The 16,950-nt window shown below is 33.6% G+C and overlaps 1 protein-coding gene across 4 annotated transcripts in view; it reads right to left on the bottom strand.

Annotated features, from left to right (window-relative positions):
• Positions 1-263: 263 nt before the first annotated feature.
• LOC143225503 (tyrosine-protein phosphatase 10D-like) overlaps positions 264-16,950 on the bottom strand; it is an 82,151-nt gene continuing 65,464 nt past the window's right edge. For 2 of the 4 annotated variants that reach the window (XM_076455062.1, XM_076455064.1), the window contains 4 exons: positions 13,561-13,712; positions 8,651-8,786; positions 5,161-5,245; positions 264-2,132 (listed from right to left, as the gene is read on the bottom strand). In XM_076455062.1, coding sequence (XP_076311177.1) covers positions 2,080-2,132; positions 5,161-5,245; positions 8,651-8,786; positions 13,561-13,712 — 426 coding nt within the window. In that variant the 3' untranslated portion in view covers positions 264-2,079. The remainder of the gene's footprint in view (positions 2,133-5,160; positions 5,246-8,650; positions 8,787-13,560; positions 13,713-16,950) is intronic. The other 2 variants (XR_013013885.1, XR_013013886.1) reach the window with 2 other exon arrangements.

Here is a 16,950-nt window from a genome sequence, read left to right as displayed (position 1 = left end):
TAAGTCAATTCTATTGCTGCAGAATTGTAAATTAAATCTTAACTCAAATATAATTTTATATTATTTAGTTCATGACGATTTGTTCGAACAGCTTCAAGTAAGATTAACGTCAGGTTTTTACAAATTTTCAGAAAGAGTTAAAAATATAAAGATTTACGTACTACATTTGGGTTCAACTAAGATGTATGACAGTGGCACGAAACGACTTAAACCTTAAAAACAAGTGCTCGATAGTATTCAAAATACACATGACTCACGAAACATTTAAGTATAAATAATCTTTATTATTAAACGTGTTTTAATCACTCATTTAAATCAACTATATAAATACTTCATTATATCACTGAAAGCTTGTTATTCATTTTAAAAAAGACTATATATATTTTACAATTTTACCCCATTTTAAAATAACCATTTTAATTCAAATATAAATATTTTAGATTATTGCTAACTCCAATACTTTAAATTTTAAAAGTCATTATTAAATATATTTTTGTCGAGCCTAGGAACAAGTGGGGCGTAACGTGAACAGCGGTACCATTTTTACACCTTTAGATGATTTGAAATATTACCATATACAGTCTTTTAAAAATTCCATTTTTGATTAATGTACAAAAGATGGGACTAAATATATAATATTTGGAAAGAAACTGGCCAAAAGTATCACTATCATAAGATGTATAAAACGTACTGGTGAACATGAAATGTCATAATAAAGTACTTTTAGTGAAAATGACCAAACAAAATGTCATAATGTAACACTTAATAAAATCGACTAATAACAAATAACATAAGGTAACATTTTCTGTGAAAAATACCAATAACAAATGTGCCATATGCTTGTTGTCCCAAATTTAATTTATGACTCAACAATAAGTTATATCATAACTACTGCAAACAAAATTTCCAAAATTAAAATATTTAAAATATATATTTCACCAACATAATTTTATTTTGAAATGTATGTATAGATTATTCTAGATGATATACGTGCAGTTCAGAAAGCACATTTAAAGTAATTTTGTAAAAATAACTATTTTTATCCAAAATACTAACTTTTTCTAATAAAATATTCCAAGTGATATTTATCTGGTAAGAATAGTTAATTATTTAATTGTAATTAATAATTAACGTTATAAAAAAATAATTAGCATGACGTACTGAAATTTTTGCTAATTTTATAGATTTTTAAAGAAAAAAGATATAATTTAGGAATTTTGAAGTTTCTTTCCTAATATATTTTTCAATATATGAAGCTTCAAAACTGAATGCATAGTTGTTGTTACTTCGTTATTATAATGCAGTTAGATCCTCGCACTTGGGTTTATAGCATAACTTTTTACATGTTTTAGCCTAACTTTCATTGTCACAGCTTTCACGCTATTTAGCATAATTCCATGTTGTGTTATGACTTTCATTATCTTCTTTACTCTTTAGATTGTAAAATATCATTTTACGTTATAGCGTAACATTCTTATTTAACTTATTTCATGTTATAGTATCACACTCTTCTGTAAAAGACATCACGTCGTAGTATTATATCCTTTCGTAATATATTTTATGTTGTAGCATTATTTTCTTATATCTTCGTCACGTTGTAGCATAATCTTCTTATACTATAATACACGTTTTTACATCATAGCTTTCCACACGGTGAAATAACCCTCTTGTGTCATAGCTTTTCCCATTGTAGTGTAAACCTTACATCTTGTGTCATAAGTGTTCACATGGCTTTTTACTGAAGCAACGCCGTTATTTCTTCAGATGAATTTCATTTTGAAGCTTGTCCCACATCTATATTCACATTGTGGCCTAACTCTTCCATAACATGAACTACATTTATGAATATTAAGGTTTCCTAGAGATAAAAATCGAATTTAAAATGCAACGGTTGTGTTCTAGTTAGTTTAGTCCCGTTTTATCACATGTTATTAAAGAAAATATATATATACACACAACACTCAGTTGTTTCTTTTTTTTTGGTGAAGCTATTGTTCCATCTACTGAGGTCAAACATGATGACTAGAATGGAGCACCTACTATTGCATCAAAGTAATTTCACTGCATATATATTCTTTCTTACTGCCTCGATTCAGACCCGTAGATGATATTAGAGTAGAGTTCTTCAGACTCTGAAATACAAGAAAAACAGCATGAACCATAAAACAGACATGCAATGTAAATATTTCACTACTGATTTAAAAAATGTGCTTCTTTTAAAGTCAGTAAATAGTTTTAGAGTATGACTACCATCTGAAAAATAATTATTATGTTGAACGTTAGAATTATATACACAGAAACAAAGTCAACAGTACTGTGTAAATAAAGTCGTTGCTAAAGTAAAATTTTCAATAGATGTTAATCTCTACTGTTACATATTTCATAAAATATGAAAGTTTATAAAATAAAAAGCGCTAATCAAAACAACGATTAAGTAAAATTTCATTTTTTGCTTAAACAAGCTGTATCATTTTTAACCGCAAATAGTAAACGTCTTCTCCACATAACATTTTTAGTTTTTTGCCCCGTGTTCTTATCCGTGTAAGTTTCCAGTGTATTGACGTCTCAGACTTAAAGTATCAGGTCATCCCATAAGTGATGTCCGAAAATTTAATACAGAAAGTGCATCATCATTTCTGTTTTTGTAGAAGACTTTAATGACTGAAATGTGTAGTAGCACGTGTATAAAAATGTTCAGACAAATAAAATAAACTAATTCAACTCCACTTTTTCAGATCATTAATCAAATAAACCCTTAAGAAGATGGATGTGTCTGAGGAGAACATTAGGCATATAATGCTTTATGATATTGAAAAGGCAATAGTGCAGCAGAAACTACACCAAACATTCAAGGTGTTTATGGTGCAGAGTCTCTCAATGAAATAAAAAGTCGAAGGTGGTTTTAGAAGTTCAGATCAGGTGACTACAGCGTAAGTTAAGGTCGCCCTGTTGAGTTTAATGATAACTTGCTGCTGGCTGCACTTGTGAAGGTTGTGCTGTAACAATTGAAGAACTTGCACAGAAGCTAAATTCAACCCATTCAATATTCACCGTCATCTGCAACAGCTTCGAAAGGTGTTAAAACTTGGAAAATGGGCTTCCCTATGATATGACAGAAGCTAACCTTAGAGCAAGAGTGGACATTTGCACTTCTCTGTACCCTCGTGAACGTAACTCACCTATTTTGGACAGGTTAGTGACCGAAAATGAAAATATATATATTATAAAAATGTTAAGCGCCGCAGACAACCTCTCAATGCAGGTAAACAGGCTAAAGCACAGCCTGTTCGGCTATGCCGAACCATTACACAGAACTGTTGGTTAATAAACACCTCTGACAAGAAGGGCCCGGTATGGCCAAGCGTGTTAAGGCGTGCGACTTGTAATCTGAGGGTCGCGGGTTCGCATCCCCATCGCGCCAAACATGTTCGCCCTTTCAGCCGTGGGGGCGTTATAATGTTACGGTCAATCCCACTATTTGTTGGTAAAAGAGTAGCCAAAGAGTTGGCTGTGGGTGGTGATGACTAGCTGCCTTCCCTCTAGTCTTACACTGCTAAATTAGGGACGGCTAGCACAGATAGCCCTCGAGTAGCTTTGTGCGAAATTCAAAAACAAACAAATCTCTGACAAGATATCTAATTCTTAAATGTTTTTGTCACACGCTCATAAACATTACTAACAATATAAAGTGTCTGACAGGGTGTATACGTCTGTCGGAACGATGATATTTGATGATTAAATTTATTGTTTGTGTTCCTAGTGCAAATGTACACAATGGGCTCGTTCATCGCGCGCAACCATCTCCGGAATTTTGAGTTGTTAGTCCGTAAACTTACCGTTGCCGACGGAGAGATAATAAGTAAAAATATATCTATTTAGCAGCAAAGTGATATTTGTCATGACTTTATTTCCATCATATATGCTAAAAAAATTCCAATTATTATAACATGTTGTTCAAGAAACGTGGTATTCTTAAGACTCTTAGGCCCGGCATGATCAGGTGGGTTAAGACGTGCGACTCGTAATCTGAGGGTCGCGGCTTCGAATCCTCGTCACACCAAACATGCTTGCCTTTTCAGTCGTGGGGGCGTTATAATGTATCGGTCAATCCCACTCTTCGTTGATAAAAGTGTAGCCCAAAAGCTGGCGGTGGGTGGTGATGACTAGTTGCCTTCCCTCTAGTCTTACACTGCTAAATTAGGGACGGCTAGCGCAGATAGCCCTCGAGTAGCTTTGTGCGAAATTCAAAAAACAAACTTAAGACTGTCGACTACTTACATATTTGTGTTTTGCATGTATTATATAAGCTGGACTTATTTTTAACATTTTGTGAAGAAAGAAAATAATAAAGAAGTGCTAGGATCTTTGTTGTGGAATTTCGCACAAAGCTACTCGAGGGCTATCTGTGCTAGCCGTCCCTAATTTAGCAGTGTAAGACTAGAGGGAAGGCAGCTAGTCATCACCACCCACCGCCAACTCTTGGGCTACTTTTTTAACCAACGAAAAGTGGGATTGACCGTCACATTATACACCCCACGGCTGGGAGGGCGAGCATGTTTAGCGCGACGCGGGCGCGAACCCGCGACCCTCGGATTATGAGTCGCACGCCTTACGCGCTCGGCCATGCCAAGCCCCACTAGGATCTTTAGTAGGTTTTCCATCCAAGTGTCTTTTATATTTCATTTTCTCTTATTAAGGAGTCAATGTTTACGATTTTCGTTTTTTTCACGATTCAAACTGCCCAAGAAATATTGATTACCAACACTAGAAACATTCATTTTATAAGTAAGTCGGTAATTTTTGTCTCACTAAGCATTCATCTTTGTTTGTCTTTTCAATTATTTTACATGTATTTTATAACTGAAAACAAATTAGATTTTATTTTGTAAACTGTTCTTCATCACTGGTGTAACGTTTCATTCGATATGATTATGTCATTGCACGTTATACGAAATAGTGATTCACTTACCTTATGACATGTTCATTGGATAATACACAGTGTACGGATTCATCAAAACTAATTTATCCACTATATGTTTTCATCACTCCACATTATATGGCATATTAATGCACTCAGCACAACACAAGAAACAGAAAGTTCATAAATATTTATATTTCCTTTCAGGATGTTGGTTTTCATTTAATGGCTTCAAAACTTACCCATATCACTTCCAAACGTCTGTTTCTCCTTCAACTGCTCAGAAATGAGGTCTTTCAAACAATCATGAATATAAATGTATTGGTCCTGCGTGGAACAAAGAGAAATGAAACTTTTATAAATGTGTTTGTTTGTAATTAGGTACAAAGCTACGGAATGAACTATCGTGGGAATCAAAATCTAATTTTTAGTCTTGAATTTTAGAACTAAATCTAAAAAACTTCAAAAATACGAAACTGTTTTTGCATTATTTTACATCCTAAAGTTGTTAAAACAGTTTTTTGGCATAGCAGTCCTATTGCTCTTCTCTGTGCTGCGACTGTCTTTATTTTAGTAAAACTACGTAATAAACTATCTGCAATGTACCCCTTAAGCATCAAAACCAAATGATAAGGTTGTAAGCCCACGTATATTGCTGAGTCACTGGAGAAATGTGTGATGAGACTGACATTAAAAGTTAACAGTTTCTCTAAAAGCTGTATCAACAGACAAAGAAAATAATACTGCTATCTTATATCGAGTTTCTCGATGGGACACCAGTACGTCTACGAACTTAAACTGCTACAATATGAGTTTTGATTCATAGAAGATAGCCCAACATGGCTTTAGTCTAAACAAACAAACACTATATATATGCAAAAACGGCTCGTTTGGGTTGAGAAAATATTTTACGTAGAAGAGCGAACAACGTTTCGACCTTCTTCGGTCATCGTCAGGTTCACAAAGAAAGAGGTAACTGACCGGAAGCTGACCACATGTTTGAAAGGGGTTGTGTAACTGAGTGTCGGAATGTAGAGGGCGGTGTTAGATGTTTGAATATATAATTTTATTTATTTTATTATATTAATGTAGGTATAAAGGCGTTCCTTTATATTGGTTTATTTTGGGTTTAAGTTGTTGTATAAGTAAGGCTTCTTTGATTTTGCGTTTGTTTATGTTTGTTTCTTTATTTAGTATTTGAGTGTTTTCTATGGTTATGTTGTGTTTATTTGACTTGCAGTGTTCGAAAACGTGTGAAGGTGACTTTTTTATGTTCTTTGACTCTGGTTTCTCTACAAGTGGGTTTCTCGACATCACTGAAACAAACACTATATTGAAATAATAATAATATTTTTAAAACATGAAACCCTTTTTTGACAAATTATGTTTCAGGAGTGGTGATACTTCGATTTTCAGTTTGGAGCATTCACTCAAGTGTTGAATTTTTCTGAAGGAAATAAATTCTCATATTACCGTTTATAGGTTTGTTTGTCTGAAAAGCACCTTCGATTTTTTTTTCATATTTAAAAGTTAAAGCGTTACTATGTCTAAGCGTAAATATATCCAAATTAAAACTGGTTCAAGTTGTTTCACTCATCACTCGACCTTGACATTTATGGGTCAAGGCAGCTAAATTAAAAAATAACCCACGTGCATTCCACGTCTCGCTTAAATGTGATTAATTTTTTCTTCTGATATAAAGAAGATACTATTGTGATTTTTACATATTTTATTTACTGTTATCAAAACTTAAAAATGTTTTTATATAATATTTAAACTTTTTGTTCAAAACGGTTTAATTCTATAAAACAATGTTTGAATAAACGTAGGATACGACTTGAATAGGTAATGAACGAAAGCGTATTAAAAGTACAGTTTCTTTCATTAACAATTCAATCGCCTCCAAACTTTATTTTCTAAAAGTGAGTTATTCATCACAACAAATGTTTGAGACAATTCACAATAAAATACAGATGGATTAAAAACACAAGTCTAGCGAACCTTGATTTTTTGGGAATAAATATTCTGTCAAGAAATTATCACGTATTTTTCAACAGTTCAACGGAAGTCAAAAGTAAAAAAATATGACATTTCAGGTGCAAACTAACATGTTTTTACGTTAGTTTGTCTTTTATTTAAAAATGTATCATAGATAATTTGTATTATTACAATAATAACTGAGTGTCATACATAGAGACTCAAAGAAAACTTTATCCAGTAAAAGTGTACTTTTAACAAACTTAAAGTTATCGATTTCTTGTCGTCCCGGCATGGCCAGGTGGGTTAAGGCGCTCGACTCGTAATCTGAGGGTCGCGGGTTTAAATCCCCGTCGCACCAAAGATGTTCGCTCTTTCAGTCGTGGAGGCGTTATATGCAATGGTTAATCCCACTATTTGTTGGTAAAAGATTAGCCCAAGAGTTGGAGGTAAGTGGTAATGACTAGCTGCCTTCCCTCTAGTCTTACATTGCTAAATTAGGATCGGCTAGCGCAGATAGCCCTCGTGTAGCTAGCTTTGCGCGAAATTCAAAAACAAACAAACAACTTCTTGTCACGTGATAATTTTTCGTGAGTGTTACTATGTGAGTAAGTATGTCTGAGTTTGATAGACGTGGCGTGATCATCATACGAAGACTTTAAACCATTAAAAACGCAATTCGGGACATCTCAGAAGGATATCTTGCAACATGTTTTGAGAAATGTTCACGTTTCATCATGTTTGGATTAATGGTTAAAATATTAGCTTTTTAAGCCAATATGTGCCCGAAATCTGATTATGAAGTACGTGTAAGAGTATTAAAGATTCTATGCTACATTTGTATTTGAGATTGCAATGTATTTTCTTTTAGAAAACATCCTCTAATTATATGTATATATATATATCGCATAACCAAGGTTGTCATTATGTTATACTACTGATTCTAGATAATTATGGTATTTCTAACGATCTGGATTTTTTCTACTGATACTGTCTTTGTTAACAGTATTTTTCTTTAATGAAAACAGGCACTGATATTTTAAAAGCATGTTCACAAGTCTACAATTTATTTGTTACTTATGTTTCTTAGAAATTAGCAATTTCTTTTTCTGTACTCAAATTTTTGTTTGAAGAATCCATCTTCCTAAGAAGAGTTAAGTTGAGTATGTCGAAACCTTAAAGACGTAAGGCACTCAGCTGATTAAACTAATGATGCAGTAAATTATTAATTATTGTTTTAAAGGTTAAATCTGTGACCCCAAACTCAACTTAATAGGCTTAACATGTATAGCAAATCGTATTACTAGTTTATTTCATTGAATTTTTATTATTTCAGTGGTCTGTAAAAATAGTGTTGGTCAAGAAAACCCTTGAAACTGTTTGTCACTAATGGAACTTATCATCTGTAAAGTAAAATTGAAATTTAATACGTGTTTTGAATAATTGACCACCAAACACGCTTAGTGAATGAATGATTAAAGGCACAAGATTTACATTAGGCAGTTTAACACCTAACTATTGTTTTGAATAAGTAAACACTTGATACTTGATTGGATCAGCTAAACACCGAACACTTTTAATTTACTTACAAAAACAACATGATACAAACAAAGTTTAAGATTTTTGCGTTTAATATTTCAAAATTAAATATCTCTTCTTTTTTAACCAAAAATTGAAAATGAACATGGATGTCTCTGTACTGCGCTAGTAATGTTTTCTTTACAATAAGATATAGAGAATAATACGCATACTTACTTCAGTCTGTACCAAGTTAGACCGATATTCGCGCATTTCCAGCACTGTCCAGAATACGTCGACGTAATCATGTACCCGGATGTGCTGCATCAGGCGATCCAGAGCTAAGAACGTTCCCGTCCGCCCTACTCCAGCACTAGACATCAGTGTATTAAGTATGTGTTAAACACATGATAACACTATTAAATATACTTAATACACGATTTTCATTTACGATTACTTGTCTAACCAACATTTCTTATATAATAATCTGTATCCATATAAACATAGTCATTATTTTTGCCTTGTATTGAGATGAATATGAAATTATGTAATATGTATTCATGATACTTAAAATATGAATAAATATTTGCCCACTAATTTGTATCATAATTGTAACTTCGGTTGTAAAAGAAATGAAATCGCAAAGTTAAGCTATTTTCTTTATTTTTTTAAATCTATTTTTTTATCCTTGTGAAACAAAGTAGCTTGAAAGCTTCATATTCATAAGTAGACATTTTAAATCAGTGATACCTACATATACTTCTGTTTACACAACTGTATACTACGTTAAAAATATTCATACTGTTTCTGTGTTACAACTGTATAGTATATTCAATTATTTGTAATTTTATCTATATCCATAATTAAGCACTGTATTATCTTTCTGTATCCTTCTGCTAATTCATAACTTAACGCAGATATCAGTACCTATCAGACTTTGTAATTATAAATAAATACTACTAATTGGCCACCAGTTTTTGTGCCCCTAACTAGACAGTAGACTACATAGCCCACCAGTTTTTGTGCCCCTAACTAGACAGTAGACTACACTGCCCACCAGTTTTTGTGCCCTTAATTAAACAGAAAACTAGACTGTCTACCGTTTTCAGTTTTCACAAACTATAAATATTCAAGAGTTTCCACTAGTTATTGTACCAAAGAGAAAATCTTGTGGTCAAGATGCCCACCAAAGATGTCGATCAAGACTTTTCACAATATCTTATATTTATAACAGAATCAGAGCCGTGAACACAACCTATTGTACAGATAGTCTCTCGTACAATTTTCTGCTAACATAAACAGGAAACTTTTAAAACTGAAAATCCACTTCACCTATAAAACTAAAGCTACGTAAAAATAAATCAGATAAAACAGGACCTTCACATATTTGATAATAAATGAAGCATGAGCAAAAAAATAAATTAATTGAAAAATATAAAATATTCAGGTCATGTAGTGACCATATTGAAATCGAGCGAATATAGTTTGGTTTGTTTGTTTTGAATTTCGCGCAAAGCTACTTTAGGGATATCTGCGCTAGCCATCCCTAATTTAGCAGTATAAGACTATATGGAAGGCAGCTAGTCATTACCACCCACCGCCAACTCTTGGGCTATTCTTTTACCAATGGATAGTGGGCTTGACCGTCACATTATAACGCCCTCACGGCTGAAGGAGTGAGCATATGTGGTGTAACGGGGATTGAAACCTGCGACCGTCGGATTACTGAGCGGATATAGAAGAAATATTTATCGAATCATCCAAAAATTAATTACGTTCTGAAGAACAACGCTTTCTCAAGTATACCTGTAAGCAGTACATTTCTTCTATATCTGGCAGATCGGGGGTGGCCTAGCGGTTAGCATGCCGCAAAAGTGAGCTCCAGCCATGAGTGCGTATAAGAGTAGCGGTTAAAACCCGCTATTGAATCAATGTATTTCAAGAGCGGGTGATGTATGTTGACTAGCTGCCTATCTTCTACTGTCTGTTCAAAACTATGGATAGCAAGCAAGACACTGTTTTGCTTTGCACGAATATTCGAAACAAAGTATTACTACCATCTTATCCTAACCCCTGTATAATTCTGAAAATTTCGTTTCCTTTTAGAGAATAAAAAATGACAAAATTGTGTGTTTGTTGTCTGTGTGTGTTTTCTTATATCAAAGCCACATTGGGCTATCTGCTGAGTCCAGCGAAGGGAATCGAACTCCTGATTTTAGCGTTGTTGACAAAATTAAATCAACCTTCCATACTGTTACACGAAGATTGGATCACAGTTTCTTATTGTAACTTGTACCAACAATTCTTGAGCGGTCAATTTCGATATAGTGTAAAAGACACCTTCATATACATACAGCTGTTGTATGATTTGAATATTCATTATCACTGAGAATTAATATAATTTTATTCGTTAACAGGCGTTGGTTTCTCGTTAAAGAACTAAAAAAGCGAGCTTATCCTGTTGTTAAAATGTTAATAAATTAAATTCTTAACCTGTTAAGAGTGATTTAAACTTTTTACTTGACCAAGCCCTCTTCAAACTGTTTTAGAGATTGTAGAACAGTATTTCATTTGAAATAATCAACAGTGAAATCACCAACGCTAGCATTTCTGATAAGCAGTACTTCAACTCTGAATACCCTCTCGATCACGTGCACTCGAAATGAGTGATAATTAAAGTCGCAAACTACATAAAGACAGTTTTTAACATGCATAAAGCTTTGGTTAATTTACTTGTTTCATCACATATCGAGAAATTTCATTTCATTGACATAATCATTGTAGAGTAATTTATTTGCTACTTATAGTTCAATATAAACCTTCCCTAGATTTAATTCAATTTACAAGCACACAATAATAAGTTAATATTTTCTGTCACATTTAACGTAGTTATTTTACTCTAATATATATCACAAAACCCGGCTCACTCATAAGACAAGCACGTGTCTGATATGTGATTTACTGAAGCATAGATTCGGTTTAATTATCGATGATGTAATAGATTATACAGAGTTGAAATAAGTGAATTATCGATTATTTTTTAATTAAATAAGCAAAGTAACGTGAAATACAGCTCTGGAAAATTCTCTTGTGCGTTATTCAAGAGGTATATAGAAATAGATCAAAGGTGAATTTAACTTACTTAAAGGACAAAGTTTTGTGGATGTTAGAGCAGCCTCAATGATCGTTACAGTGTTTATATGTATACGTTACATGCACGTGAAGTTATTACCATATGCTCAAATTCACATATCAAACACGTGTTTAAAAGTTTGTTTGTAATAGATTATAAGGTGATTTATACTATGGTTATGGTGGACATTGTGGCCGATTCTTCTTCTGAAATCTTCTTGATGACTAGCTAAAATGTAATTGAGAAACTTAAGACATCATAATAAAGCTGTGTTTCCTGTGATAAACTATTATTTATATTTTGTCTTTTAATTTTTAACTAATTCCTAAATAATCTCCTTTTAACTTAAACACCTACCTGTATCTTATGTACAATATACATATAAACGTTAAATGTAGCAAAAATATGCTCACTGATTTGAAAGTTAATGTAGTACATAAAATATCTATTCACAAAATAACTCTTCAATAATACACTTTAAAATTCCCATTTTTGACATTTATAGAAAAATGAGAATCATTCAAGTAGATATCAAAAAACAGAACTTTTCATGGAAAACTGTTAGCCTCGGCATAACGGTTCATAGATTAGTATGTTTTGAAATTCTCGTAGAGCTGTACTTAGGCAGTGAAAGACTAGAGACAAGGCAGTTATTCATCACCACCCACCGTCAGCTCTTGGGCTACTTATTTACCAACGAATGGTGAGAATGGTCGTCACATTACAGCGCTCTACGGGGGAAAGGGCGAGAATGTTTGGCGTGACGAGGATTCGAACCTGCGACACTCATATTACGAGTTGAGCACCCAAACTACCTGGCCATGCCAGGTCAGCAGTTCATGTAATGACTATGAGTTGTTTTTAAGTACAAACATTTAGCTCTTAGCTCTGTGATCTCTTGATCAATTTGAGATATAACATTTTTTTATTAAGAAGGTCAAACCCTTTCGATGATGTACTTGATCACGCCCAAGGTGTCATAGATTAATGTACTCTAACTCTGAGGGCAGGCTAGTGGAGATAATGATAAGTAATAAAATCGGGTATATGCGCGCCCCAGCCTTGATATTACTGGCGCACCAAAATATGTTTGTTTATTGTAGTTCAGCACAATTGTACACAAAGAGCTATCTGTGTTCTGGCAACCACATGTATTGGAATCTGGTTTCTAGCGTTGTAAGTACGCAGACATGCTGTTGTGCCACTAGGAAAGGAGGCACAAAAATATAACTGAAAAGAAAGGTAAAGAAGGTATCATAGAGTAGTTTACACTATCCTGTCTGAAATAATTTCAAGTGCTACGGCTAATAGGTATTCCCTCTTGTTTATATACATAGTGAATAAAAAAAAAATTAGGGTTAAATTGAGAAATACTTTCATATGTCGACTAGAAAATATCTTAAGATATACTTTTTTCACTAATATTAACTACTGATCAAATACTGAAAATAGCATGGTGTATGTACAGAATCAAAGTTACAAGTTTTTGTTGGTTTTTCAGTCGTCCACTGAATAATAGTTCACTCTGTTTTGGAAATATTCGTGTTTCAGCATTCTTAGAAACAATATACAAAATACATAATATCAATAACGGTTTAATTGACTAAAGGAAATAGTAGAAACTGCTAAAGTGATTTTTTGGAACAACGACTCATTCCCACGAATTCTCTCAGGAAACATTAAAAATCACAAACAACATATTTTGATTTTAGTACAACACGTCATCGGAACAGACCGTTATGCGCACATCAGCAAAACGACTACGTCTGTGATTCATAACACAACTGACAGAAATTCCCGCCGCTGCAAGGACTTTGAATAGAGTAACTGTCACTTATACAATATCCCCACGTCTCCCTCTGATATAGTGGTAAGTCTATGGATTTACAACGATAAAATCAGGGGTTCGATTCCCCTCGGTGGACTCAGTAGATAGCTTGATGTGGCTTTGCTATAATAATAATTAAAAAACACAATATTCCCACAAGCGATCCGCATCAGACGCAATACGTACCTACAGTGTACGATCAAAGGACCAGGACTGACGTGAGGGATGTGATCTCGGACAGCTCGAACGAAATTGATCATGACTTCGGTGTTTTCGGGACATCCAAAGTCTGGCCATCTTGTAAAATGCATCTGTTTCACCATTCTCTGACGATTACCCTAAATTTGTCAAAAGCAAATTATTTCGTTCGACAAATGCAATTTGCACACACGCTTAAGAACATATTTTCATGACGACGTTTAAAACTTTACATTGTTTTCAAATAAAATATTCATTTGAAGATCAGTTTTACACCCTGGAAGTCATAATTTTATTTAAACTAAAAAAACATTGTATTTAAACACTTTTATTTCTTTTATTTTTCTACAAATAAATGTAAGAGTTGGCGGTGGGTGGTGATCATTAGCTGGTTTCTCTTATTACATTGCTAAATTAGGGGCGATTAGTGAAGATATCCCTCGTGTACCTTTGCGCGAAATTCAAGAACAAACAAAAATAGTTATTCCTAAATAATAAAGCATATTTTTCTAATGCAACTACTCTCATTTATTGACTTACTTCCACGTAAACTAGAAACACATTTCTGTTATATATCAACAAAAGGGTCCACAGTGCAATACCGAATGTTAACAATCTCTATCGTTTTGAAACTATTGTTATAATTATAACCTTACAAGAAGTTGCAGTGAAATTATTACATTTTAATCTACGCTACACTACAGAGTGTCCAAAAGTAGGGTTTGTTTTGAAATTCGCGCAAAGCTATACGACGGAATATCTGCGCTAGCCGTCCCTAATTTAGCAATGTAAGACTAGAGGGAAAACAGCTAGCCATCACTACCCACTGCCAACGAATAGTTGGATTGACTGTACCATATGATGCCCCCACGGCTGAAAGGGCAAGCATGTTTGGTGTGACGGTAATTCGAACCGACGACCCTTGGATTGCGAGTCGAGTGCTTTAACCACCTGGTTATACCGACGTCCCAAAAACATAACCAACAGTAATTATTCACCTGTTTACTCAAAAATTACATTAGGAGGGATTTTTTCTACTAAATTCAACGTATAGAGATACTTGTTATTTCTTATTCATTCTTTGTTTCAATTTATTAGTAACTCACTTATTTATTTTCAATTTCACACACTTTCTTTATATATATATAACATGCTGTGGAAGAGAATTAAATATATATGGCATCTGTTAACCTTTCATTTGCTTTAAGTAAGTATTGTTAAATAATCGTATTTTTATTTATGGCGAAGCTATGGCTGTTTGTCGCTGTCCCTAATTTTGAACTACTAACCAAAGGAGTTCTTTGTTTTGAATTTCGCGCAAAGTTAGGGACGGCTGGTGTAGATAGCCCTTGTGTAACTCCCTAACCACCTGATCAAAAGAGAGGCAAACAGCCAATAGTACATTACCACATAATATCCACGTAAAGGATTGATTGTTATTTTTATGACGCTCCTACAGCTTCGAAATCCACAGCTTTATCAAATGACTAATCTACACTTATCTAATAAACTTTTAGCACATATATTGTCTCAAATGATTTAACGAAATTTCTGAATAATGCACCAGTAAACTTACTGGCTTCGACTTGTTTTGATCTCAAAAGTCTTTTAATGGCTGTGTTCTGCTATTATTTTTTTCTGGATTCTATATTAATTGAATATAATTATATTATATTTATTCAAATATGACCAAGATTTATTTTTACGTACTTTACAGTTAAGCGTAATAGTTTAAAAATAGAATACTATACTTTGTCTTATTTTAAAATATGTTGTTTTCGAACATAATTTATTGATGTTATCATTATTTTAGCACAAAAATATTCAATGTGTAACATTCGCTTTGTCCACCGCAAAACCTCGAGCCCCGGAATTTAGCTCTGTAAGCCTATGAATTTACTTCCGACCAGCCAAGGGACGTTTACTTTGTAGTACATAAATCTAAGTTTATTGATAAAATTAAAATTTTATTTTGAATAAAATTTCAGTTCAATTTTGAACTGGTATACTAGAGTGAAGGTTAATCAGTAGCATTGACCAACAACTTTTGCTACACTCGCCTGGCCGAATAGTGGAATTTGGCCGTAAACTTGTACGACACATCTATTGCTCAAAATGAGGAATGCGTTTTCATGCGGCAATGGATCGCGAACTATTAATCCTTGGTGTCAAAATCCTGGCACACTAGGTACACTCGACCAATGGTGGCAAGATTAAACAAGAATAAGTGGAATAGAACAATGTAACTAATTTTTTTAGATTTAGAAAATTTGCTGTATATTCGCTAGTAGACTCCTAAGTACTCAGCGATACAACAAATTTATCTCTTTTAGTATTTTAGAAACTAACAATTTTAATAACTAAATATCAAATACACGCTACAGTGTATTTCGATTATTTAATTATAAAGAGAAATGTGATGAAGTCTAAAAGACGTTTAATTGGTGATGTATGTTGATTAATTAAAGTTTTTTCTTTTTTTTTCAATTTGCGCAAATCTACAGAAGGGCTATCTACACTAGCTGTTCCTAATTTAGCAGTTTAAGACTAGAGGAAAGGCAGCTAGTCATCACTACCCACCGCCAACTCTTGCACTACTCTTTTAACAACGATTAGTGGGATTGACCGTCACATTATAACACCCCACGGCTGAAAGGGCAAGCATGTTTGGTGTGACGAGGATTCGAAGCCGCGACCATTAGATTACGAGTCGAATGCCTTAACCACCTAGCCATGCCGGGCCTTAAATAAAGATAATTTTAATTGTAAGTGAACTGTCATTGGGTCCAAGGTTTCACTCGATTTTTCAAGGAAATTTATTAGAAAAACTTCTGGGTGCGCACTAAGTTCGAAACATGCATGGTCGCAGAATTTATTTCAACAAAGTTTTATGAAACTGACAAATTCTCGTTTTTATGATAGTGTGAAGGACATAGAAATATTAAAAATATTTCTTTCATAATAAAACTTCTAACCTTCCATTTCAAGTTAATAGTTTTCAAAACTCCAATTTGCTATATTGAATAGTTTATACATAATAAGAAAGATAGTGTTTTTCAGTTACAGAAGCCACTTTTGTTTCTACTTTGCTGTACCAATTATAAATAAGGTAAACAAATAAATTTAACTTGTTAATCATCTGCGACAGAAACAACGCGAACGAAAAACTCATTATTTCGGTCATCATAAGTAATGAACTCTGCTTCAGTCATTATAACTGTCTCGGATGCTTTTTAATCAAGCACTCCTACGTTGCTGTGAAGCTACGACGTTCAGGAGTACAAAGAAACAAAGAACACTTACATGATGCTTTACAGTATCTAATTACTTTGAAATGTGATTTTTTTTCTCAGAAATAATTTTCACAGTAAACTCTAC

This window comes from Tachypleus tridentatus, chromosome 9 (genome assembly GCF_004210375.1).
Source record: "Tachypleus tridentatus isolate NWPU-2018 chromosome 9, ASM421037v1, whole genome shotgun sequence".
Classification (NCBI taxonomy): domain Eukaryota; kingdom Metazoa; phylum Arthropoda; class Merostomata; order Xiphosura; family Limulidae; genus Tachypleus; species Tachypleus tridentatus.
This window is presented reverse-complemented; position numbering and strand designations above follow the sequence as displayed.